A 26,969-nucleotide genomic window follows, 5' to 3' on the forward strand; every position below is an offset into this window, starting at 1 on the left:
TTCTCTCTCTCTTTCTGTGTGTGTGTGTGTGTGTGTGTGTACTCTACTGTCTCTAGAATTATTCCACAAGCTCGATTTCTTCTCTCTGCTTTGTTCATATCTCTTTCCTCCCAGATCGAGTTGAGAGCGATAAGCCCATTAGAAAGGCTTCAGCAGAAAGAGGAAGGCTGTGTGGTGCTCCTTATCTCAGACAGTTCCATATTTGACATCTGGGCATGCTTGGGAGTAGGAATTTTGTTAAGGCATAGAGATGACAAGTATCTCTCACCTGAGAAATCCTTAAATGCCAGTGTTTCCCTTGGTTGAGAAACACTGAGAAAGGTGGAAAAACATTTCTGAGGGCAGGTAGAAGAGATGGAGAACCTCAAGATGCTGACCAAGGGATACAGAGTAGGAGTTTGGGCAGGTAAAGTTAGATTCTGGGTGGATGTAGATGTGTGAGGATTTACAGTGCTCTGGTGGTGACTGATATGAACATGAATGAAAAGCAGTGTGTGTGTGTGTGTGTGTGTGTGTGTGTGAGAGAGAGAGAGAGAGTGAGAGAGAGAGAGAGAGAGAGAGAGAGAGAGAGAGAGAGACCTGGACAGTGTGGTGATGGCGTGTGAGGATAAAGGTGTATGTGTTGGAAAGAGCACCCAGACTTCAGAGTGCTTCATCCTGTGAACATTTCCTCTCCGCTTTCCACCAGTGCTCTCCACGTCTCCTTTTCTCATGGGTTTCTTTCTTGCTCCATCCTCATCCATCTGCTTTCTTGTCCCCCTTTCTTCTCAGTCCTTTGTCCATTGCTTCATCTCCCCCTCCACCTTTCTCTCCCCTTTTCTCTTTGCCCATCCCTCTGTTTCCTTCCCTCTACCTCGCTATGTCCTTCTCTTTATTCTCCTTTTCTCTTGCTCTGTGCAATCATTCTTTTCACATTTTTCTAGGGCCCACCATGTTCCAGACATTTTTCAGATATTGTTACATCATCTCTGTCTTTGTAAAAGCTGTTTTGATGTGCAGATTACTAATGATTCCATTCTGTTCAGTTGGCAGGGCCATGGAACTACAGAAAGCACGCCACCCTAAGCATGTATCCACAGCCTCATCTGTGAGTCTTGATCCTCAGGACTCAGCCAAGTTGCGCCAGGCTGGGTCAGCCAATGAAGGAGCAGATGCTGGATTCCTGCCAGCCAATCCCATGTCCTCTGTGGTTTCAGGGTCTGCTCTCCCCCAGGAAGGAGGGAAAGAAAATGACATGGGTGAGCAGTGCTACAGTTGACTTAATCAAGATGTTTGATATAAATGTGTTAACACTGTATTACTCATGAGAAATTTAGGTGGAACCTCCACGTGTAGGGGTTTTGTTGCTGTTGTTTCTGTGTGTGTGATGGTACTGTGGTTTGGACTTGGAGCCTGGCACTGTTGCTTAGCTTTTTTGCTCTAGGCGCTTTACCACCTGAGTGACACCTCCGCTTCCGGCTTTTTAGTAGTTAATTGCAAATAAGAGTCAAGAGATACTTGCCGAAGAAAGTAAGTCATGCTTTGAACCTGACACAAGCCAGGTGTTGGGGTATATACTTGTAATAGTAACACTCACGAGATGGATGCAAGAGGATCATGAACTCTTGGCCATCTTGGGAACTGTAACAAGATCCTGTCTTAAAAACAAACCAAACAGCCAGGTGCCAGTGGCTCAGGCCCATAATCCTAGCTACTCAGGAGACTGAGGTCTGAGCATCACAGTTTGAAGAAGCCAGCCTGGGCAGGAAAATCTAAGAGATTGTAATCTCCAGTTAATCACCAGAAAACTGAAAGTGGAGCTGTGGGTCCAAGTGGTAGAGTGCTAGCCCCAGGCAGGAAAGCTGTGAAACAATGCCCAGAGGCCACAACTGACTGAAAGAAAGTAGAACAAAGCCAAGCTTGAGGATGCCAGTTTACAATCCCAGCATTTGGGAAGCAGAGGCAGGAGGATCATGAGTTTGAGGTCAGCCTGTGCTGTACAGCAAGTTTAAGGTCAGCTTGTACTGACCTAGAGACTCTGTCTCAAAAATAACCCAACAAAAATGTGGTCTGGGGGCTGGGAATATGGCCTAGTGGCAAGAGTGCTTGCCTCCTACACATGAAGCTCTCAGTTTGATTCCCCAGCACCACATATATGGAAAACGGCCAGAGAGGGCGCTGTGGCTCAAGTGGCAGAGTGCTAGCCTTGAGCAAGAAGAGGCCAGGGACAGTGCTCAGGCCCTGAGTCCAAGGCCCAGGACTGGAAAAAAAAAAACGTGGTTTGATCAAGATGCATTGTACTCATAAACTGACTTGTTGAATTGAAACCCCTTTGTACAACTCCTTAAAGGTAATTTTTAGATGTGGCCTGATCTTAAAGCAGCTGATGAGACTTTAATAAGCATTCTGCTTTAAGTGGTCTGAGGGCTATATCTTTGGACCAGTAGAGAAGACAATGTGATTTGAACTAGCACACATTCTAGCCTGAAAGGAATAGTATGTATATATGTTATAGATTGTGTATTATAATATGTGTATTATCATAATAATGCAAGCATGCTTTATTGATTTTTTTTTTTTTTTTTTTTTTTTTTTTGCCAGTCCTGGGCCTTGGACTCAGGGCCTGAGCACCGTCCCTGGCTTCTTCCCGCTCAAGGCTAGCACTCTGCCACCTGAGCCACAGCGCCCCTTCTGACCGTTTTCCATATATGTGGTACTGGGGAATCGAACCCAGGGCTTCATGTGTAGGAGGCAAGCACTCTTGCCACTAGGCCATATTCCCAGCCCCTGCTTTATTGATTTTTTAAAAAAAACTTTTAGAATCATCCAGTAGATAAGACACAGACTATTTCATTGTGACTGCAAATAAGAATATACATTTAAGGTCTGAAGGTATAGCTCAAAAGGTAGCACTAGCAAGTGCAAGGTTCTGAGTTCAAACTCCAAATTATCAAAGCAACAACAAAGTCACATGTAGAATATAAGTTTAGGAAATCCTAGTGGTACAAATAAATCTGTAGTTGAGATAAATGAAAAGCAAAAAGAAAGAAATATAGTTAGAAGTAAAGATATAGTCATTCAATTTGTAATTTGACATGGAAGAGAGTGAAGATAGTAAATAACTCTTTGAAGGAACAAAAACACAAACAGATTTAGGCAATATTTTAGCTATTAGTCTTCTTAGTGATAATATAGCTATTAAACATTTATAAAGGATTAGAGGAACATTGAAGATAGGAACTGTAAGTGAGCAAAATCCTCAAGGGAGAAAGAAATTAGATATTAGATGGTACCTAAAGATAATAAAGAAGTGGATTAAATATATGTATGAAAATAACCTAAGGAAACTCAATGAAAACTTAAAAAGAATGAAGGATGAAGAAAAAGTAGTATAGATGGGATGAATTTGATTAGAGTACATTATATGCATGTTGAAAATCCCACAAGGAAGCCACTTTGTATAGTTAATTTATTCTAATAAAGTTTTTTAAAAGATAGCAAATCAGGGGAAGGAAGCAAGCAGTTATTATTTGGAGTTAGACCACTGTAGTAATTGACGTTTAAGCTGCGGTTTGCTGCATTTGACATTGGAGGTGGTGGTGAAAGGTGGAGGGAGGGTGCTTGCAATCACTCTCTTCTGATCTCAGCCACTGGCTTTTAGGAAGCTACTGTGAGTGAGTTCTCAGGTGTGTTTGTGTATTTAAAAATTTGTATATTAAACCTTTTGGCAAACTTGCAAATGTTCAAGTAAAAATGTATCTCTGGATTCAATTGATTAGATTGTGGGGCTCGTTTGTGTTTGTAATCAGTAGCTTTCTGAAGTATTAACACTTTGAATGTCTGACTTGTCTTTTCAGCCTCAAAACAAATTGGAGAAGCACCAGTATCTGGAGACTCTTTGGATGGCACACCTCGGCCTACCAACACTGTTTTCGATTTCCCCCCTCCTCCCTTAGACCAAGTGCAGGAGGAGGAATGTGAAGTGGAAAGGTAATTCAGTGAGGGTTGACAAAGGCTTAGGGGACTGTAGACTATTCCTGTCATTTGTAGCATTTTTCCCCTGTGCAATGTCTGCAAAGAACTGGTGGTAAATATTAACTAAAGTTTTCTTCTGTTATTCAATGTTAAATAATATATTTCAAGAAAATTTTTATCTAGCCACTTGAATTTAATCCAGTTTTGAGTCTTATTTTATATAAGCTTATTGACTTTCACGTGTTCTTATGCTCACTCTTTATTCTTCATTGTTTTAGAATGACAGAGCATGGAACACCAAAGGTCTTTCGAAAGTAAGTAAATATTAAGTAGCCTTCTTTGTTTTTTAGATTCTTTTAAATTTAAATTTTAAATTGTTACTATAAAAGGTAATGTACAAAGCAATAGCTTTTGTTTAGAAAACCTTTTTTCTAATGTTCCAGTCCTAAAGGAAAAGAAACCCTGTATATTCTTAAAGATGATAAAGAAAGTCAACAATAAGCCTAAATCATTCAAAATATATGTTTGAGATGTTTAAGCATAACTTGTTTAAAACCATTTTGTAGGGGGCTGGGGATATAGCCTAGTGGCAAGAGTGCCTGCCTCAGATACACGAGGCCCTAGGTTTGATTCCCCAGCACCACATATACAGAAAACGGCCAGAAGCGGCGCTGTGGCTCAAGTGGCGGAGTGCTAGCCTTGAGCGGGAAGAAGCCAGGGACAGTGCTCAGGCCCTGAGTCCAAGGCCCAGGACTGGCCAAAAAAAAAACAACAAAAAACCATTTTGTAGGAAAGGAGGATGTTTGGCATTGTGTTAAATCAGATGCAGAAGTCTAATTGGTGGTAATTGTAAGATTTATATGTATCTCATTGTTCACCTAAGGTCCTCAGAATACATTGGTTTTCTTCCTCAGGTTTGACAGTACAGCCTTTGGAGAAAGTCAAAGTGAGGATGAGCAATTTGAAAACGACCTGGAGACTGACCCACCCAGCTGGCAGCAGCTTGTTAGTCGAGAGGTATTACTGGGACTAAAACCTTCTGAGATCAAAAGGCAGGAAGTGATTAATGGTGAGTTTAATTTGTTTCTGTTGCCCACATGCACTGAGTTTTACTAGAGTAATCAAACCCCTCAGCCATGGAGTTTGCTTTGTTCTTTTAACTGTTAGTTTCATACAACGATGAAATCAGCAAGATGCTTGATTCTCAAAGGCTTCCATCAAACTGTACAAATGGTTCTAGAATTCATCTTGATAATTGAAAAGGAAAAGGATGTCTAGCCTTGAAGATACTGAAGAGCCTAGCATCATTGATGTCAAAATTATTACATTGAGACACTAGCCTCTTCTTACACATAGATGATAAAGAACAAGGGAAAGCACAGGAGATTAGTGCACTTAATTAAGATCATGTACATAATCGGCAGTGAGAGGAAAACTCTGATCCAGTTCTTCTGTATCCCGGTTAGTTTAGTTACCCTAACACGTTAGTGTTAGGATGCCATGCCTTGTGCTCTCCATAGAATATGACTTGAATCATTACCTTTCCCATCTCTGACAGTATTAAGACATAGTGTAATTATGGCCTGCCTCTACAATTGAGGATTTATGGGCAAATTGGATAAGCAAAAATATTATTATTTCTGAAAAGGTCTTAACTGTAAGACTCCTTAATCTTGGGGCTTACACATTTTCTAATATTCTAGTTGTGATAGGAAGGAATTACAAGCAGGTGGATGATTTTGGGGGTGTGCAATTAACTTTTTTTTTTTTTTTTTTTGCCAGTCCTGGGCCTTGGACTCAAGGCCTGAGCACTGTCCCTGGCTTCTTCCCGCTCAAGGCTAGCACTCTGCCACTTGAGCCACAGCGCCACTTCTGGCCGTTTTCCGTATATGTGGTGCTGGGGAATCAAACCTAGGGCCTCGTGTATCCGAGGCAGGCACTCTTGCCGCTAGGCTATATCCCCAGCCCCTGTGCAATTAACTTTTAAGTGTAAAATAACTTGAATTTTTTTTGTCAGTTTCAACTCAGCCACTATTAGGAGAATTTCATGGAATTAAAATGAGTTCAGAAGCATGTCATCTCTTTAAACTGCTAAATAATTTATTACATAACCCCTCATCCTAATTATAAAAGAAGACTTCCTATGAAATTATTTCAACTAAGGAAGTATTTCATCTCTATCTTTCTCTTTCTTTTTAAACTTGAAGAATTGTTCTACACAGAAAGAGCTCATGTCAGAACACTGAAGGTTCTTGATCAAGTGTTCTACCAGCGAGTGTCCAGAGAAGGAATTCTGTCGCCTTCAGAGCTACGCAAGATTTTTTCAAACCTGGAAGATATTCTTCAACTTCACAGTAAGAGAAATTGGTCTGATCATTATCCCTACATTTCTTTTCTTTTCTTTTTCTTTTTTTGGTTCAAGCAGAGAAGAGTTTATTGGGGGGAGAGCAAACTGCTGTCCCATCCCACACAAGATGGAGGTGTGAGAGATGGAGGGGAAGAAGAGAAAAAGAGAGAAAGAGAGATCCCTACACTTCTAATAGAGAAAAGATGGAGAATACATACGGATACCTCTGATACATTTATGTATAATTTGATTCCTGAGATTAGATGTGATCATATAATACAAATAAGCAATTAGGTCTTAGACTAAATCCTGTCCCCATAATGTTGGAATACAACATGGTATTTGATATAAGGAATTGGGGTCTAAAAGTGTTTAAACTGAAAAATGTGAGCAGCCAAAATTACCTTTGAAATTTTCCTATCTTAGAACATGTAGTTATGTAGTTTTATATAGATATACCATGTAATAACACATGCATACAATTATTTTGTAAATAGTAATAATGCAATATATAATCTTAGTAATATGTAATATATAATCTCATGATAGAGTAACTTTTAGAAGCTGTCTTATTGCTTTGTTGCTTAGAACACATTTTGTAAATATACTGAAACCTTTTCATACAACCTTCCCTAGTTCAGTCATCTTGGACTTTTTTTTTCTCAGTACTTGAAATTGAACTCAGGGCTTTGAGTTCTACTGCTTGAGCCATGTTCCCAGTCCCTTTGTTTCTGAGATAAGGTTTTGCTAAATAACTTCCTGGGCTGGCCTTGATCCGTGGTCTTCTAGTCTCTATTTTCTGAGTAGCGGGGGTGGCTGAGGTGCACTGCAGTACCTGATCCTTATGCTGGACTTTTGAAGATAGCACTAGAATGTTCCTCTCTTTGTAGATCATTATATTTTTATGGCCCTTAGTTTCTAATCTGTTGACACTTGCCCACCAAAGTGATGACATTTGAAACTTTGTGGGCAGTCTGTGTTCAACGAGAATTCCCCTGGTGCTTGTAAATACACGTGTTTTAGGAAGAACAACGAGCAGGATCCCCTGCCCTAGTCACATTGAAATTCTTCGTGAACACGGCAATACATGGATTCTTGAGCTTAAATTCATATTTGGTGCAACGTACACTTACGTACTAGTTGCTAAAATGTTTGATGACTTGGCACCTGTTTTTCAGGTAGAGTTTACAATACCTAGCTAACTACATGTCATGTTGATTGTATGTAAGATTAAAAACAGCTGTGGTTCTTGGAAAATTCTGTTTTTGAAAATTTAGCTGCTTAGTCCAACTAAGCAATTCAGCCTGGAATAAGTGTGTACTTCATTTTGTTTTCTTTAGTTGGGTTGAATGAGCAAATGAAGGCCGTTCGAAAAAGGAGTGAGAGCTCTGTGACGGATGAGATTGGAGAAGATCTGCTCACCTGGGTGAGGGCTTGCTCTTTTTTTTTCTGGATGAGAGACTTTTCTCTCTTTTTGCCTTCTTTTATATGACAGACTATAAAAGTTAAGTAATGAATTTTTCCGAATACATAAGCTTACTCATTTGCAAAGTTTAATTGGAAAGCTGAAAAGGGTTCCAAGTAAGTACTCCCTTGATTAATTAGTGCTCAGGGTCAATGGATCTTGCTAAAAGTAGGTGATCCAGGATTTTACGCATCTTCTGCTGTCACAAAAGTAGGAAAGCAAAGATTATTTGGTTTTACTTACAGGACAAGGTAAGTGTTCTGAGACTATAGTAGCTGTTTGCCCAATTTTGTCAGTGTCTGTTGGACTGTGCAAGGTGCCGGCTGCATAGTGGTGTCCAGATAGATATGGCTCCTGCTCTCCGAGCTCACCTCCTCGTTTGCGGGTTGATCATCAGTTGGTTATATATCACATGATGACTGTAACAAGAAGGGAAGAAGGCAGGTTGTTGTTGAGTGTGTAGCAGAGAGACCCGAACTAGAACATAGAAGAAATGTTACGGGGAAGGTGGTTGACTCTGAAGGAAATGCTGTCTAATTGAGGTGAAAATAATAGTAAAGCCTATAGTTTTGTTCTCAAACTATTAACATAAGCCAAACAGGAATGGATTAGATATGCCCACCTAAATACTTCTTGAGTGAATGCCACACGATGGTGGTAATTCTACATTATAAATTTTAAGAGGTTGCACGAGAGCAGATTAACTGAAGACAATCTTTCTGCTCACGTTGGTGGTGAGACCACCATCCCCTGGCATCCTCTAATGGTAGTTCTCTTTGTAGCCTTGTAACTCAGAACAGAAGCAAGAAATCTTAACCCAGGTCCACCTTGGTTTTATTGTACTTTGCAAACATCTTGCCAAGTGCTTTACCACTGAGCTACATCTCCAGCTTGAGAGTCATATTTATTGAAGAATAACAATATACAAAATTTGACCTATTGAATATCATTTTATATGTGAGCTGCTTGAAGAAACGAATTGTTTTGTAAAATGTAGCCAGCGGCTCATGCCTGTAATCCTAGCTACTTGGGAGACTGAGATATGAGGATCGCAGTTTGAAGCTGACCTGTGCAGAAAGTCCCTGTGAGAGACTCTTATTTCTAATTAACTACTCAAAAATTGGAAGTGGCACTGTTGCTCAAGTGGTAGAGCACTAGCCTTGGGTACAAAGAAGCTCAGGGATAGTGCCCAGGGCCCTGAGTTTTCAAGCCCCACAACCAACCAAAAGAATAAAAATAAAAAAAGCGAGAGAGAATATGACTTTAAATGAAAGAATATTTGGAAAGCTATTTTGTGAATCATAAAGCAATTACTTGTAAATACAGACGTTGTATTTACAAATAATTGATTTGACAGCACATATGAAACATTTGTTTGTCATTTTATCAGCAACTTTAGAGTCATGACGTATACAAACTTAGATTTACAAATTAAAATATATTAGTAGTTTTTAACGAAAGAGGCTCATGAATTTAGGAATCTCTCCTAAGCCAGCAGTGAAGCAGCAGTGATTTAACTTTATTTCCACTCTGCCCAGAAGCATAGCGTGTTATAATGAGTAGGAAAGAAAGCTAGCAACACAGGATTTACTTCCTGGAACACTAAATGAGTGATTCATGTGAGAGTTGTCAGAGTCTGCAAAAATGACATTTTAATCTGAGTCTCCAGGCATTCTGTGTCTCATATTCTCCAAATATCCACTCTAGAGTGGTATAGGCTGAAAGGTACTAAGTTATGGTAGGCTCCAAACGAGAAAGCATTTGGCGCATGTTCAGGAGAGGTCACATGATGTCAGAGTCAAACCTTCTCAATGGAGAGCCACGGAGAGTCCCGTAAATCCTCAGTCCTGTGTTTTCTGTCACTTGAGAATGCTTACTGGAATGTCGAAAGGCTTGTGGCCATCGCTCGTGTTACGTGGCCTTATGTAAGCTCAGGATCTCATTCTCTGTTGTTTCCCTCACATTCTTGGCACAGTTCAGTGGACCAGGAGAGGAGAGGTTGAAACATGCTGCTGCTACCTTCTGCAGCAACCAGCCTTTCGCCCTGGAGATGATCAAGTCTCGTCAGAAGAAGGATTCTCGGTTCCAGACTTTCGTGCAAGTGAGTTGAGTGAGTCATGTAAGCGATAAGAAGAAAGAATTTTTTAAACTATCCATTATAGGATGAACTTGGGGACTTCTTCCATCAATTGCCTTTTACAAGGATTATATTTATGTTAACATTGAAAAAAAGCCACACATCTGTCAAATTATTGGAAGATGATTTTGGCATGAAGAATAATAATTAAAAAGTGGGTCAAGATTAAAGCATTTGATGTAGAAATTTACATGGGGTCTTTTATCAGACGTGCCACATGCACTCTTAAAAGAACACTATAAAAGCATGGGGAATGGGCTGGGATGTAGCTCAGTGGCAAAGCGCTTGCCTAGCAAGTGCAATGTGTCCTGGGTTCGATCCCCAGTACCAAAAAAGAAAAGACAAAAATAAAAATAAAAAAAAATAACAGCATGGGGAAGGGCTTATATTAGGGCAGAAAAGATTGACTAGCAGACATACTCCTTGAAATAGCATTGTATACTGGAACAGATAAGTTAGTAAACACAGCCAGCTGGCTACCTGTTTTTGTAAATAAAGTTTCATTGGGAAATGATGTATTCATTTTCTACTGGTATGTAACAGGATTATTACAATGTAGCCATGTCATGCAGAGTTTTCCTATCATAGTTTTAATGATTTAGGAATATGGCTGCAGTTTGGCCAGATCCAAGAAAGTAGATCATAAAGTTGATTATAGATGCTTCTAGTAGTTGATTAAACAAACCATTGGTTTGGTGATAGAAACTCCCTCCCCCAGTAGATGATTAGAGGGGAAAGCAAAAACAGAGTTCAGCAATGGGATTGCCTTGGTGTTTTTTAAATAACCAAGAACTGTGATGCTATAGACACTTAGGTGAATGGCACATGGTAGGTAATCACTGTCCTGAGGAGACTCACAGACCTCCTTCCCTTAACTTCAGGATGCCGAGAGTAACCCGCTGTGCCGCCGCCTTCAGCTGAAAGACATCATTCCCACCCAGATGCAGAGACTCACCAAGTACCCGCTCCTCTTGGATAACATTGCCAAGTACACAGGTAGAGCATTCTCACGGAAACAAAAAAGACGGGACTATATCCTGCTAATCTCTTAGTATCTTGGTGCTTGCAGTTGGATTTTTGAATAGAAAGACTTTCAACACGATTTAACCTCATTTTCTTGAACATGTTTGACTTAGTGTAGTCTGGAAGAAACTAGCAGAGTTTGGCAAAATGTGAGCCATAGGCCAAATCACATTTCTGCTTATTTTTGTGAAAAGCTTTATTAGAGCACAGCTATGCCTGTCAGTTTGCACACTGTTTCTGCTTGGGAGCTCTAGTAGCAGAGTGGAGTTGTTGCAACAGGCCATTGGCTTACAAAGTATGAAATAATTATAATCTGGCCTTTTATAGGAAAAGTTTGTCCATCCTTGCTCTAGCATCTATATTTCCTTTGAGGTTTATACTGGGTGTAAGAAATGTTTTGTATCTACATATGAACTTTTTAAACTTTTGGTTGTATGAACTAAGGGCCTTGTATTTAATAGGCAGTCACTCTACCACTTGAGCTATTCCCTGAGTCATTTTCTTTCCTTTTATAAAATTACTTTCACATCGGGTCTTCATGCCTAAGCTAGCCTGGACCTTAGGCCTCCCATTTGTGCTCCTCCCATTTGTGCCTCCCTTTGCAGGTAGTTGGGATGTCAGGTGCATGCCATCATACCTAGCGGTCTCTCCCCTTCCCCTCCACGCCGTCCCCTCCTTATCCCTCAGAATTGAACCCAGAGCTTCCCACTTGCTGGGCAAGCACACTACCAAGGAGCCGCCTCTCTGGCTCCTTTTTACAGTTTTGAGACCGAATGTGTAGCTTGGGCTGGTCTCAAACTTGAACTTCCCCTGCCTCCGCCTCCAAAGTATTGGGGTTACAAGAGTATATCCCCACATGCCTCTGTAGTCTCAAAGTAGTATCATCAGAAATCTCACCTGTCTAAAAACTATATGAATTGAGATTCTGCTGTAGGTTTTAATCTGGCATGAAAACATTCAAAGTGGGCTGGGAATATGGCCTAGTGGCAAGAGTGCTTGCCTGGTATATATGAAGCCCTGGGTTCGATTCCTCAGCACCACATATATAGAAAACAGCCAGAAGTGGCACTGTGGCTCAAGTGGCAGAGTGCTAGCCTTGAGCAAAAAGAAGCCAGGGACAGTGCTCGGGCCCTGAGTTCAAGCCCCAGGACTGGCAAAAAAAAAAAAAAGGGAAGAAAAAAACATTCAAGGTCTTAGTATGTGCTTCTAACTCTTTAATAAAAGGAAATCTCATGTGTCTGTCTGTGTGTATACCACATACTTCTTTTTCTTTCTTAATCTCCTTTTCATTTTTGATTTTTTCATATTTAGAATGGCCAACAGAAAGGGAGAAAGTGAAGAAAGCTGCAGATCACTGTCGTCAGATCTTAAATTATGTAAATCAGGCTGTCAAGGAGGCAGAAAACAAGCAGGTAATAAAAAAGGGAGAGCAAGAAGACACAGGATGGTGCTGGAGAACATTAACTTACCATTACCTAGAATCTGAAATTTACTGATTTTTTGTACATGGGTCCTCATCAGTTCATGACAACGTATCAGAGTGATTTTTTACTTTTTTTTTTTTTTTGCACCTTGGTAGCTGGTTGCTTGCTAGTTCACTCACCAGGCATCAGTACAACTTGTTGTCTTTCCTGGTCACAGGATGCAGAGGGGTTGAGAGACCGGGCACAGGACCACCCACCCTGAACCTGTTTTTTCCGGCAGGACAGAGGGTGTTTGATGACTGTAGTCACACATGGCTGCGATAAAGGGCCGTGAAGGAGTTTCAGGGTGATGTGAGCCTCTGGATGGGGCCGAGCACAGCGTGGGGCTTGTAGGTGGTGGCCCTCCAAGAAAACTTTCTTGTGGAATTGACATTGGAGCCACAATCTGAAGGACAAGTACAAATGAACTAAAACTGTAGAAGATATCCTAGAGTAGAGGGAGAAGTAGAGCTGTATGTGCAAAAGCCCAGGCATCGTATACAAAGGACCGTGGTCTGTTTAAGTAAGGGAAAAATTAGTGAGGATATTATATGTGCACTTGACTCTATGTAAGTTTTACCTTTCCAAAATGAGCTATTGTTAATGGTATGCATACTACAGTATGTAGGGGCAACGTATACTTAGTTCTAAAAATATATTTTATTTTTTGAATTTTTTTTCCAGTCCTGAGCCTTGAACCCCGGGCCTGAGCACTGTCCCTAAGTTCCTTTTGCTCAAGGCTAGCACTCTACCACTTGAGCTGCAGCACCACTTGTGGCTTTTTCTGTGATTAATTGGAGATAAGAGTCTCACGAAGTTTTCTGCCAGGGCTGGCCTTGAATCATGATGCTCAGATCTCAGCCTCCTGAGTAGTATGAGCCACCAGCACCTAGCTAAAAATCTTATTTTAAATGTGTCAGACACATTTAAAGTAAACACCAGGAGTAAACACCTGGATAGCTTTGTACCCAAACAGAGTTGAGAATGACAAGTTTGGGTAGGTAGGTATTCACTCTTCTGTGTACTCATAAGGTTTTGATGCTGAGGAAAAGTGAATGTACCCTTTGATCCAGTCATTTTAACATCCATTCTATATAATGACAGGAATGCACAAATGCCTATGTTGAAGACCACTTTATTACAGTATTATTTATTATTGGCAAAGATTGTAAGTAGGGTGTGGGTGTGTGTTTCTTAGTAAGGCAGAGTACAGTAAGTTACACTTCATTCCCAGAGTTGAATATTGTTGTTTTTGACAAAGTAAGATAATTATTCTATGATAGTGTGGAACTGAGTTCAAGAAATATTGATGCAACCCACACATGGTAAGGAATACCTGTGTGAATACATTGTTGTGATTGGAATGAGGGGTACATACGGGAATATCAAAGGGATGCATACATGGATCTATTGCTGCACTACGTCTTGTTTTAAAAAGATGTACTTAGACACATAACACAAATACCAGTGTACTTCCTTATGCATACAGTCTGTTTGCAAAGGGTTTTTCTCAAAGGCAACCCAAGAATTGGACATTTGTGATTGCTTCTTTAGAGAATAGGGAGGCAAGGAGGGACAGAGTTAGGAGAAGACCTGCTTTTTGTTGTGTGCCTTATATTACCTTCTGAATTTTGAATTATGTGCGTGATTTTCATATTCAGAAAATAGGTATGAATTAGCAGCCAATGACTTTGAAAAGAATATTAAAGTGGGTCAGCTGAAGAGACAGGAGGGAAGGTGGGAGAGTGGAGAGTGCAAAAGCCAAGAGAAGAGATATTTTAAGAAAGACTGAGTTGTCAGTCATGTGTGGTGTTGCATTGAGCTCAGGAAAATGCAGGTTCAAGATGTCTGTTTGATTTAGAAGCCGAAAGGCTGTTGATGATGAAAGCAATGACCTTTGCTCCAATCTGTCTTAATTTCAGCGCCTAGAAGATTATCAGCGTCGCCTTGATACCTCCAATCTCAAGTTGTCAGAGTACCCAAATGTTGAAGAGCTCAGGGTAAGAGATGGTCTAATTATATTTTTAAAAGTAAAATAAAATGTACTGAAGACCTGGAAGGTAATGAACATTGCAGTGGGAATATCCATCACTTGATGGAGTTTTTTTTTTATCACAGATAATCTACATTTATGATTTTACTCTGCCTTTTAAATGTCTGATCTGTGTGAAGATTACTTTTTTCTTTCCTTTGAGGAACATTTATGAGAAAGAACTGTAAATGATAGGAATCATCAGGAGATTGAGGGACAGTAGCTCTTAGTAAATTTAATTTTACTATGTTTCATAGTTTGACTGCTTATTACCAGAACTTTCCAGATCATTGGGTAAAGTTCAATAATGTAATTATTTTTTCATGTATCTCCTGGAAAGCATTAAAGTCGAAACCATTACTGGGATGATAGTAAAACATTTGTTAATGACCACTTCTTATACCTGAGACTTTTTTTTTATTAATTAACTTATTAAGGTTTTCTTAATACCATTTCAAATCATTATTTGGTGGTGCTTTTGGCAGATTTATTTGATGTCTGCTTTAAAATAGGCTTCTTTGTCATACGCAACAGTTTAACTTCCAGAGAAAGAAATTTTCCCACTACTAATCAAAGTGCTTGTCTTACTAATAAGTTATTGGTAGTTAGAGTAAGCATGAGTAGTCCTTGGACTCTTCGTGATGAATGCTGTTCCTTAAAACTGTCTTTGGGATGAAAACTTTAGAAGCCTGTTACAGATAAGCACATGCAGCGGGTGTGAAAGAATGAGCTGGGAATGTGGTGGCCGAATGCTTTGTCACCCAGTGAAATTTGGGAGATTTTAGAAGATTTTATGTAGGTTATTTTAACTTTGGCCTTTTCATTTTCAGGACTGATAACAGCAATTGAGTGCAAAAATATCTTTTAAGATAGGTTTTTGAAAAGAAACTAAATTATATGGAATAGCATTCCACTGATGAGATATGCTTGAAAATAATATGTATGCAATTCTCTTTGGCAGAATTTGGATTTAACAAAAAGGAAGATGATTCACGAAGGGCCGTTGGTTTGGAAGGTGAATAGAGATAAAACTATCGGTAAGTCTGATGTCAGTCTGTGGAAAGTAGAGAAAGGAAAAGAACAGGAGAGTTTCCTCATGCCAAAGGGAAGAAGAAAGAATCATTCACAGTGCTTGTTGAACATGGATAGAAGAGCTGCTTGTGTTATTTTTGTGTGAAGTGAGAAGTGTGTTAAATATTCACATAGGGATGAGGAGAAAACCCTGTCATGGTTCAGCTTTGTTTCCCTCATTCTTGTATCTGCTGAGTGTCCATTAGACTTTCTGCCACTACCTGTCAAGCTGTCTGTGGTAAGGGGCCGTCGCCTGTTACTTGTCTTGGGTTACTGACTCTTCAGTGAAATGCAACAAAGAATGAAGACACTGTACAAATACTTGTCTTGGGTTACTGACTCTTCAGTGAAATGCAACAAAGAATGAAGACACTGTACAAATCAGTGTTTTTTTTTTGTTAGATTTTCCTTTATCAAATGATTGCAGTGTTTATTAAACACGTCTCAGTGTACTGTTTCTGCATTTCACTTCCAGATCTGTATACATTGTTGCTGGAGGACATTCTCGTATTGCTGCAGAAGCAGGACGATAGGCTGGTGCTGAGGTGTCACAGCAAGATCCTGGCCTCCACAGCGGACAGCAAACACACCTTCAGCCCTGTCATTAAGCTCAACACAGTGCTAGTCCGACAAGTGGCCACAGGCGAGTATGCCCATCAGAGGACACTGGCCGCTGGGCTCCGGGGCTGGATGCGCGCGCTCTCCAGTGGTGGGTGAGCCGCACAGCCGTGGAGCTTCATAACGTCCGTGTCCTTAGGCAAAATTGAATGAAATGTATCTGTTGTCAAGAAAGTAAATTAAGGGCTGGGAATATGGCCTAGTGGTAAAAGTGCTCGCCTCTTATAAATGCAGCCCCAGATTCTATTCCCCAGCACCACATATGTAGGAAACGGCCAGAAGTGGCGCTGTGGCTCAAGAAGCCAGGGACAGTGCTCAGGCCCTGAGTCCAAGGCCCAGGACTGGCCATGTTTGTTCCATGTTTCAGTCGCTGACAGGCAGCCAGTGAAGGCCACGCATGGAGAGGCAGCCCAGTGGGAAGGCTTTTGCTTTGGTTGCGTGCTGTCTGATTTGGTAGAAACAAAGCCAATCTCAAGAGGCGGAGCTGGATTTTTTTTTTTTAATGAGTTAAAGCTGACAAGTTATATTTAACTGTACAATGAGATCCTTTCAAAACTTGTTAATTTCACGATGACAAAGTAAATGTGTGACCTCTTTTCTTCAGTACTGAGTGAATATTCCCACTAACAACTTAGCCAAGGAGCAGTTCAAAATATATGTTCAGTTTAGTAATTTAGAGTTTGATACTCTAGTGTGTTGTATATCTGGTTGTATTGACGTTTATGGAGTGTGACATACTACAGGTTGCTCAGAACTTAATGTGTACCAGAGCTGGATGACCTTTTGCAAAGTGAATGTATAACTTTTATCCAAATTAAGATGACCCTAGAAATATGCCTCCTGGCCTCTCATTAAAGTGGTAGAGTAAGTTTTGCCTTGTTCTTTTCTAGATAACAAAGCTTTATTCGTCATCTCCATGTCAGACAATGGAGCCCAAATTTATGAATTGGTGGCACAGACAGTTTCTGAAAAGACTGTGTATGTATCTGATTCATCTACCTTGCTGTAATTAAGTTATTATCCCCAGCACAATATTCCACAAACATTGTTTTTGTAATAGGACTCTAAAACTAAAATTATATAGAAATTAAGTTTTCCCTCTATATTCTTTTAGAAACATTTCTCTTAATTGCTTGTTCCCTTTTAGACTGGTGTTTTTTTTTTTTTTTTTTTAAATTCTGTCTTTTAAAAGTAAATTTTCTGGGGCTGGGAATATGGCCTAGTGGTAAAGTGCTCGCCTTGTATACATGAAGCCCTGGGTTTGATTCCTCAGCACCACATATATAGAGAAAGCCAGAAGTAGCGCTGTGGCTCAGGGACAGTGCTCAGGCCCTGAGTTCAAAACCCCAGGACTGGCAAAACAAAACAAAGTAAATTTTCTAAGGGAAAAAATTCTCAGAAGTATCAGTGAAATTTTTAAATGGGTAGTGTATCTGTCATGATTAGAATTTCCTTTAAAGTACATTTAGACCTTCTACCTAAAAAATAGGTTAGCAAAATAAATGTAACAGCTCCTTTGTGAATTCTCTCCTTCCCGCCCGCCCCTTTCCAGCATGAAGCTGGTTTAAGTCTGACCCGGGTCTTTCTCTTGTGTTCTGGGTTCGCTCTCGCCCTCTGAAGCTGGCAGGACCTCATCTGCCGGATGGCTGCGTCGGTGAAGGAGCCGTCTGCGAAGCCCATCCCACTGCCAGAGTCGCCCCCTTGCGAGTGAGTGCTGCCGCGGGCTGCGGTCCATTGCAGTGACGGTAGATTTTGTGTCTGGGTGTAATGATGTTCAAGGAGCTCAAGGATTGTGTCTTCTCTTATCTAGAGGAGACAATGATGAGGAAGGACCACCCAGATTAGAAGTGGAGCGTCCTGACATCCCGGCCCCTGGCCAGCAGAGCCCAGGTGAGCTCCGTAGATGAGCTTTCGTGGGTGAATGTAGTCTGTTAGTAAGGTGCAAAAAATGCTGGGGCCCCGGTGCCGGTTTGTGCAGGTTCTAGCACCAGGGGCCAACTCTGCTTATGGGCCTTCTGTGTGCTGGTGTAATTATCACTGCTCGGAGGGCTGTGTGCTTTGTGGATAGTCTTTATTGCCTGTGTGATTGAGTTGTGTTCTGTATATTTCCCAAATGCTTCATAGAAGAAGTTTTACTAAGATGCCCTACCTTTTCTTTTCTCCTAAATAGAAAGAGATTTGGGTCTAGAACCTCCCTTAATCTCATCAAAACCCCAGTGTCATTCACTGAGTCCCTGCGGGAAGTCGGAGACAGATGATGTGTTTGTGACTGCCGCCCAGCTGGCGAAGGAGCAGTGTGCCCACAGGACCCTGAAGGAACCCGGAGGGAGCCGCGAGCTCCCCCACGCAGGCCCACACCTGCCTGGCTCAGAAGAGCGGTGGGCTCTGGACGCACTCAGGAATTGTACGTTTTATTCACAACTTATTGCAGACACCTCCCAGGTGTGAGAGTTGTATCATGTATTGAGCAGCCATTCGGGAGGATCCAGAGAAGTGGAACCTATGATTTTTCCTTTTAAGGAACTTGTGGTCTATCTGGAAAGATTATTGAAGCCCACCTCCTCTCAGTCTCACCTTTGAAAGTCAGCGTGCAAATGCTAGTAAGGCAGGACTGGCAGAATTGACCTAGGTTAGCTGACCAGAAGAGGAAGCAGTAGAAAAACATAAGAGATGTGATCATTATCTTGAAGGAGGGGTAAAGTTCAAGCAGGTGTGTGGAATGGAAGCCATTCAGACGTGAGCAGAGGCTAACTATTCAGAGTGCAGCGGGCAGCCTGGCCCGCCCGTGGTAGACTCTGCGAGTGAAGGGATTGTGAGAGAAGCTGGGAAGACAGAGGCGGTACGGTAGGCTAGCTCTTCTGCATGGGTTCTCCTTATGTTAAGAACCGCGCGCCACAGTGACGCAGGAGATTTTTCGAGCCACACGTGTTCTAGCTTTCGTGTGAGCATGTAATATTTTCCACCTTATCCTACGCTACACATGCACGTGCACATGTGTGTGTGCCTACACACACATCTCTCAGCTGCCTCCCCTAACTGGCTGAAAATTACTGTTATAAAAGGGAGGATAGTACAGTGCTCCATTGTAATGAGTGGGTGAGATCAGAAAAGTTTCTCTGGCTACAAAGACTCATTTGAGGTGTTAAAGCTAGGTATGACTAATAAAAATAGTTGAGCCTGGCAGGGAGCTGCTGAAGGATTTGAGTGGAAAGCAGCTCACAGTGATGCACTACTGCCCCCTACCGCCTGCTACTGCACCTTGTTATTATTTTCTTTTATTATTTGGCCATTTTCAAACATGTCAAGATTAAAGCTGGGCAGAGCGGTGCATGCCTGTAATCCTAGCTATTTGGAAGGCAGAGATTGATTGGGAAGGTTGAGGGTCAGAGCCCACCCAGGCAAAACTTTATACAACCTCTCAAATGAAAGCTTGGATGCCTGTGGGAAGTGTAAATGAGATAATCACCACCGAGGCTGGGCCTGGGCACAAATTCAAACAATAACTAAAGTTAAAAAGGGGTGGGGCCTGGATCAAGTGGAAGAGTACTTACCTAACAAGTACAGAGCCCTTAGTTCAAATCCCAGCACTGCCAAAAAGGAAATAAAGGATTAAGGTAATGAGTGCAAGCCATTCAAGAGGAAGTGAAGAGCAGGAAGTTGAGGTTTGAAAACTAGCATTTTGGGGAGATAATTCAGGGTCAGCTCTTGCACGGCCTCTCTCTGGAAGTGAATGTAGAGCAGAAAGGCAGGCCTGCAGGGGAACTGCTTACCTAAAGCCATGTAAAATAGAAAGTAAGCCCACGATGAAAGCAAGAGTTATTTAGAATCTAATTTCTCCTGTATTCTCCCGAGTTGACAGCCAGCGATGAATGGCTTGACTAACATTGCCTGGAACCCAGTCACTGGGTGAGAAGCCTCAGCATAAACTCAGCCTCTCCAGTGACACTGCTGCTGCTTTTCAGCAGCCTGAAGAACCTGTGCGCTAGTGAGGGGGAAAACTGGTGAACGTCCCGTTATCTTTTAAAGTTACACCGACTACTAATCACCACATTTAAATTTTACTATAAGACATTTTTATTGCCTTCTTCAGTTAGGGAGATTTTTTTTTTGAATTACTGCATAATGACAAAGTAAATGTTCTATGTGCCTCATAAAGTTAGAAAAAATTACTACTATGTTTATAGAGTCTACTCCTAGGAAAAAAAATCAGAATGTACAGGATTTGGGTTTAGCTTACCCAGCCTCAGCCTTCAGTGTCCTGAGCCCCTGTGGGGTGTTATCCAGTTATACAGAAAATCACAGAGGCTTGGTGTGCATATGGACAGGAGGTTTGTGAACACAGCCTCTCCCTCTTCAGGGTGTTTGAGTTCTGTGAGATCTGGGTAGTATTGTCTTCTCTAAAAGATGGCACTCTTTTGTTTTTCTAAACCAAACAATGATTGTATGAGGATAATACTTCGGTCCTATGTTATTAGAAGGTTTTAGTTTTTCGAGATAATTGGTAACTCGGCAAAGCCAATCCTGGTCGGTGGGGCTCTGATTGTAAATGTCCTTTTCTTTTTGTCTCTGTCACATCCCAATTCCTCAGTGGGTTTGTTGAAGCAGTTGCTGGTGCAGCAGCTTGGCCTGACTGAGAAGAACCTTCAGGAGGACTGGCAGCACTTCCCAAGCTACGGGACAGCGACTCAGGGGGTGCAGGCAGATGGTGGAGTTCAGAACTCAGAGCACGTCAAGGCCTATCATCCTGGTGATGGACAGGTGTCCTTTACAACTGGAACTGGTGACTTTGCAACTTGTCACAGTCCACGGACTTCAACTGAATCTTCCGCTCCCCCGGATTCAGTGGTGCTGGCATCCCAAGAGAGCCAGGCGAATCACGTTTTAGTAATGGACCATGTGACTCTGACCCCAGAAATGCTGGCCGCAGAGTCGGAAGGGGGTCCTGACGAGAGTGGAGAGCACTTTTTTGATGCCCGTGAAGCACATGGTGAGGAGAACCTACCAGAAGGCAATGGAGCAGAGGCGAAGGAGGAGAAGGATGTTACTTTACGCATCTCAGGCACGTTTCTTTCACATTTAAACTTTGATTCCCATCATTGTAAATGGTCTTGTGTGCTGGAATGCATTTGCTGTGTTTATATGTGTGTGTGTCTCCATGTTTGTAGTATGTATTTGTTTCCTCATGCCACCCATAATTGCTGAATCCACTGTGTCAGGTTGCATCCCAGGAGCCAGGAGATAGAGCAGTGAGACAATGCAGCGAGGTCTCCTGTCTGCATGGAGCTTCAGTGCCAGTGAGCGAAAGCGGAATAGCACATAAGAAAGCACGCAAATGGAGGGCTGACTGCGAAGAGAAAGAAGTCTGACTCTGGCTGGACAGAGAGTGACAAGGGCAGACAGGGCGATTGGGAGAGAAGCCTCTGCTGAGAGGAATGGGAATGAAGTGAGGGGAAAGCCAAGTGGATGCCCAGAGGTCTGTTCAGGCAGAGTAGAGAGTGCTCAGCTTCCTGTCAAGAGCGAGCTCCTTGTGTGTGTGTGTGTGTGTGTGCGTGCGTGCGTGTGTGTGTCCAGGGCTTGAATTTAGGGCCTTGGCTCTCACTTGGCTTTTTTGCTCACAGATGGCACTCTGCTACTTGAGGCTTACCTCCAGGCCAGCTCTGTGTGCTAGCTCGTTGGTGAGAGCCTAGTGGACCTTTCTGCCCGGGCTGGCTTTGCCTAACAATCCCCAGCTCCTAACCTACTGGCTCGCTGGCATTACAGGCATGAGCCATGGCTGCCTGGCAAGAGCAGGCTTGTAGTTAGGGAATGGAGAGTGTGGCAGAAGTGTTAAGAGTTCTAGAGAGTGGTGGTGAGGCCTTTCAGGACCCCATAGCTCCGAAGGAAGGAACTTTATACTTTCCAGCTTTCAGAATGCTACTGGTATATTCAGAAGCTGCCGTGAAAGATGTTCATCTGAAGTGAGAAAATCCTGGTGGACTTACGACTGGCTTCCTGTTCCCTTAGTGTTTCCGAGCTGTCCTCAGAGCCTGTGCTTTGTGCTTTCCTCACGCCGTGTTTGTCTACCCACAGGAAACTGTTTAATCCTTGATGGCTATGAAGCGGTGCAAGAGAGCTCCACCGACGAGGAGATGGCGTCGTCCTTTGCCCCGCAGCCCGGGCCGGGCCTGCCCTCCGCCGACTCCCCCCGTCAGCAGCCTCACTCTCCCCAGAACGCTCCTATGGATGAGGCCCTTTCACCATTACCCCCGGAATTCCTGGGCCGGCGGCGCTGGGGAGCCTTGGAGGGCTCCTGTTTTGAGATCCGGAGTCCCTGTTGTACAGATTCACAAAGTCAGATCCTGGAGTGCATTCATAAGATAGAGGCTGACCTCGAACATTTAAAGGTACCTCAGCCTCCGTCGCTCTTGACCTTGAGAGACCTACTTAGCAGAGCGAGAGTGTGGAGTGTCGTGGCCATGCTCTAGATCTGCATCTTCTCTCTGACCCTGGGCAGGGCTTCGGTAGAAAGCTGAGAGTGGCACTCTTTATCTTGCAACAGATCCCAGGAGTGGAAGAACTGTAGCTTTCTGGTTGTGTTTGTGAGTGCTTCCGAGTCGGACAACTGAAAGGGCTGCGGGCTGGGCTGGGCCGGGCTGGCCTGGCGTGGGCTGGGCTGGGCTGGGCCGGCCTGGAGTGGCCTGGCGTGGGCTGGGCTGGGCTGGGCTGGGAGGCCTTGGCTGCAGGAGCTGCCCTGGGAGGGCGTGCTGTGACTTGGCCACACCCCTGCCCAGGGAGGAGCAGGACCCTGGCCATGGGCAGTGTTCTGTGACTTAGTAGCGAAAGGTGTCTCTGGTTCAGAACTGAGTGGGGGCCAGCTTGCAAGGGAAGGACTCTTGGAGCTGTGCTCAGCGTGCTACTGGAGCCACAAGCTCTCATGATGCCAGTTCGCTGGGAGGCCCTCTGCACATACTGGAAAGTGCCTCTGAGCTGAAGATTAGTCTCCCTTAGTTTGTTTCCGGCTGTGAGGATTTAGGTTGTGTCTCTGTGGCCTTTTCAGGGTGACCCGGGTGGGAAAGTCACCTCATCCTTTACATAGTTTGTTTGTTGTTTGGGTTTTTTTTTTGGCCAGTCCTGGGCCTTGGCCTCAGGGCCTGAGCACTGTCCCTGGCTTCTTTTTGCTCAAGGCTAGCACTCTGCCACTTGAGTCACAGCTCCACTTCTGGCCGTTCTCTGTATATGTGGTGCTGAGGAATTGAACCCAGGGCTTCATGTGTACGAGGCAAGCGCTCTTGCCACTAGGCCATATCCCCAGCCCCTCATCCTTTACATGGAAAAGTGTGAAGCTGTTTAAAGAAAAGGAGATTTACGTTTTCCTTCTTAGTCACAAAGCTTTTCACGATTGGTGTTAAGGTTGAAATTCAAGAGCATGCATCTATAACGTAAAAGTGTTTTTGTTTTGTGTGTCTTATGCCCTCCACACGAAAAGCAAAACGAAACCAACGCCCCGTGGATTTTCTCTTACAGAAGGTGGAGGAGAGTTACCGCGTTCTTTGCCAAAGGCTGGCCGGCTCAGCCCTCCCGGACAAGCACTCAGGTGTGCGGAGCTGCAGGTTCTCCCCAAACTCGTGCTGCATAAGGGTGCTTGTGCTCTCGCGCGGGCCAGCCCAGGAGAGTCCCCTCCTTGTCTGTCTGCTCTGCAGCCATTACATGGCTAGCAGACGCTCCCGTCCCCCGACTGCCTTACCCCGTCACAGAACCTCCTGTCACTTCCCTGCCAGCCCCTCCCTGCTGTCACTCCTTCAGAAGCCCAAGGTAGAGCGGAGTGGTAGGAAGCCTGGAGAGCCATAAATCCCTGTGTGTGAGGGGGCTCGGCCCCCCTTGGCCCAGCTATACCGGAGGCCTCTCCTAACAGGGAGCCCCTGGCCTCCAGATGTGGCTCCAGGCAGCGGGGCTCTGCAGCTGATGCCCGGTGGGGCAGTTCTGACCCAGAAGCGCGATGAGCCGCACGTGGCCAGATGGCAGAGGGCTTCTTCGTAGCACTCAGCTGTTCTTAATGTGGTTTCCACCGCTCTGTGTTCTTTTCAGATAAAAGCTAGAGCCGAGGGCGCTGGAGGCGACTGCGGGTTGTTGGGTTCTGAGCACCGGCCTTGTGTTCACCGTGTCCTGGCTCCCGTGTGGACGCAGAGAGAGTGACCCAGGATCTGCCTCGAAGCACCGGGCCCGAATGCCGTGCGTGGTGCCGCGGGGCCCGGTCCTCACCCGGCGGCTGCACCGGTCTGTCCGTGGGGGGCGCCGTTCCCCCACTTCCTCTCCTCGCCACTCATTCGATTCCGAACAAGAACCAAATGTATACAGCTTTGGGTGTAGGATATGAAATTGTACTTAGGCATAAGAAAAAGAGAAAATCAGATGTATTTATTTGACTTCATTCCGTATTTGAAAGCACATTTTAATTTTGACTTTGCCTTGTTTTGTTTTAATTGAGTAGTGAGTTTTAGACTTCGTACTTAGCACACCCAAGAATCGGTTGTTCCTGAAGTCTTCAGGTCTGGGTGGGGTGCGGGTTTGGCTGAGAGGGGGCAGGAAGGGGGGGGCAGCCGTGCGGCTGGTTGCCGTGGGAGGTCGCCCCGGGTGCGGGGAGGTACGGGGCCCCGTGGGGGAGATTGTGTGCTGAGTGCGGCCGCCCCAGGTAGCCGGGGTCCCCCCCCCCCCCCATGGACAGGAATCCTCAGCGTACGAAATGGCAGGCGCTTGAAAATGGGTGTGTTCTCTTCTGTCATTGTCTTTTCTATTGAGGGTTGGGATTGGGGAGGGGAGAAGAAAGGAAATTTTTATTTTCTTGACTATAAATTTGTTATTCTTGGTATTGTTTCATTTGTATAATTACACATCAGCCTGGCACTTGTGTGAAATGGCCCTGCAGGCGGAGCAGGAGGTGGGATGGAGCCGTGGCGGTGCTTGCGTGGTGGCGGGTTGCGGGCGGGCGGGCGTTGTCCCCTGGGATCACCGCCGAGGAGAACCAGGGCTGTCCTGGGCCATGGGCGCTGCCGATCACAGGCCAGCACACTGCCAGGACCCGGAGCTTCGACTGTAATTGTTTGCGCTGACGGTGCCAAAGGGCTCTTTGGGTCCTAAGGAGAGCTGAGGGCGGGGGGGGGGGGGGGGGGAGGAGAGCTGCTCCCGTTACTCCGAGCTCCTCCTCCCCACGGCTGGGGTGCTGGCCCCGGAGTGGAGGCCACAGCCGGGGCAGGCCAGGGGCTGGTGCTGCTCCAGGATGCAGAGTCGCCTTGCGTCCCTCCGAGAAGGCATGTCACGTGTGTGCCCCGAGAACTCCTGCCATCCTGTCGGCTTTCTGTGGTTTTCTTTGTGCATTAGGCAACTGTGTTTGGGGAGTATTTCACCAACTAAAGCAAAATCATTAAATATGTAAAGTCTGTTAATAACTAGAAAGCCCATCCATTGGTCATCTTCCGTAGTGGCCTCTGAGCTTGGAGCGAGGAGTCGGGGTGTCACCCTGCCTCCCCACAAGCCGTCAGGGCTGCCAGCTCCTCTCCTCGCCCCACCACAGGGAAGGTGCCCCCCGCGCCGCCGCCCGCCGGGCCCCCTCGGAACCACCTGCGGCCGGCTGCGACCCGAGTACCTCATCTAGAAGGGGGAATTACATTTTGAGTCACAGGCCAAGTATCGTTGGACTCAAATGGGATTTAAAACGTTAGAAGCACAAGCTAATGTATAAACGAAGCTTGGGATGTGGAACTTTGTGTATCTCTTAGGAGAAGCAAGTAGAAACCAAACGGTTGCGTTGTGCTGCTGGAAACAACTGTCACTCCCACTAAAACAGGCCTCATCCGGAGCCGCACGCCCGTGAGCAGTGGGCGGGCCGTGGGTCGGGAGGACAGGAGTGGGGAGCGGGCGCCTCTCAGCCTCAGACACCCATCCCCCCCCCCCCCCCCCCCCCGTTCCATTCCCACGGTGCGGGCCGGCCACGCCTGGCCTCCTCCCCACGCAGCCCTGCCCTGGCCCGGCCCGGCCTTCACCACGGCTCCCCCTCCCTCCTGCGCGCCCACCCCTCCCAAGAGCTAGATCACAGGGCTCCAGCAAATACACCAAGTTCTAGATTTTCAGACAAAGTGAAGGTGAATTCTGGAACAGTCCCCCCACTGGAGGGTGTGTTTTCTGTCTTTCCTCTTGCTGCCCGTCCCCGCCTGACTTCCATGCCACCTTCCTCGCGGGACGGTGGACGGAGGAGCTCGTTGCTCTTGCCTTCCAGCAGGGCTGGTTAGCCCCACAGTGGTCTGGGGCTAGGATTCTGCAGGCGAGCACCGGGAGGGGGGTGGGGGGGCGCGGGAGGGGGGCAGGGCGGCCTGCCTGGAGCCGCGTTCACCGCGGAGGCGACCCGGCCGCCCTGCCCCCCGCCACGGGCCAGAGGCTCTTTTGCTTTTAGCGGCATCGCAGCTGGACGTCTCCTTCCGGTTCACAGGTTTCAGCCAGTGTGCAAGGCCTCGGCGCCGCCGCTGACAGTCGCCACCGTCGCTCTAGCCCCCTGCCTGCGTGCTTTTAAACCAGCTAATGCACACCACCTCGCCTCCTTGGCGTTCACCACCTGAATCCTAACTATTTATTGTACTGCAGGGGAGGTGTAGCTTATGAGCTTTTTTTTTTTTTTTTTGCTTTATTCTTTCCAAGTAAATTGGAACAACTGCTAGAAAGGATGAGTCCCCCTTTAAAAAAGATTTTTGGTTGTCGTTGTTTCTTTGCTGTTTGGGGAGGAAAAAGGAAAGAGTGACTGGGATAGTAGAGGAATGTCCTTCCGTCTGACCTTTAGAAGTGGAAGGAAAGATGTACACTTCCCGCGAGTCCCCTCGTGTCCCCCCTCTTCC

At 44.7% G+C, this 26,969-nt stretch overlaps 1 protein-coding gene across 3 annotated transcripts in view; it reads left to right on the top strand.

The window, feature by feature from the left end:
* The window catches only part of Arhgef12 (Rho guanine nucleotide exchange factor 12), a 108,386-nt gene extending 83,833 nt beyond the window's left edge, over nt 1-24,553 (top strand). For 2 of the 3 annotated variants that reach the window (XM_048344000.1, XM_048344003.1), the window contains 20 exons: nt 1,026-1,238; nt 3,837-3,969; nt 4,233-4,268; nt 4,869-5,023; nt 6,162-6,308; nt 7,642-7,727; nt 9,742-9,867; nt 10,785-10,899; nt 12,238-12,338; nt 14,312-14,389; nt 15,383-15,458; nt 15,968-16,135; nt 17,001-17,088; nt 17,731-17,817; nt 17,921-18,000; nt 18,281-18,514; nt 20,699-21,169; nt 22,180-22,493; nt 23,614-23,683; nt 24,175-24,553. In XM_048344000.1, the coding sequence (XP_048199957.1) occupies nt 1,026-1,238; nt 3,837-3,969; nt 4,233-4,268; nt 4,869-5,023; nt 6,162-6,308; nt 7,642-7,727; nt 9,742-9,867; nt 10,785-10,899; nt 12,238-12,338; nt 14,312-14,389; nt 15,383-15,458; nt 15,968-16,135; nt 17,001-17,088; nt 17,731-17,817; nt 17,921-18,000; nt 18,281-18,514; nt 20,699-21,169; nt 22,180-22,493; nt 23,614-23,683; nt 24,175-24,185 (2,789 nt within the window). In that variant the 3' untranslated portion in view covers nt 24,186-24,553. The remainder of the gene's footprint in view (nt 1-1,025; nt 1,239-3,836; nt 3,970-4,232; nt 4,269-4,868; nt 5,024-6,161; nt 6,309-7,641; nt 7,728-9,741; nt 9,868-10,784; nt 10,900-12,237; nt 12,339-14,311; nt 14,390-15,382; nt 15,459-15,967; nt 16,136-17,000; nt 17,089-17,730; nt 17,818-17,920; nt 18,001-18,280; nt 18,515-20,698; nt 21,170-22,179; nt 22,494-23,613; nt 23,684-24,174) is intronic. The other variant, XM_048344001.1, reaches the window with a different exon arrangement.
* The last annotated feature ends 2,416 nt before the right edge of the window (nt 24,554-26,969 follow it).

The sequence above is a fragment of the Perognathus longimembris genome, chromosome 3 (genome assembly GCF_023159225.1).
Source record: "Perognathus longimembris pacificus isolate PPM17 chromosome 3, ASM2315922v1, whole genome shotgun sequence".
NCBI classification, from domain to species: Eukaryota; Metazoa; Chordata; class Mammalia; order Rodentia; family Heteromyidae; genus Perognathus; species Perognathus longimembris.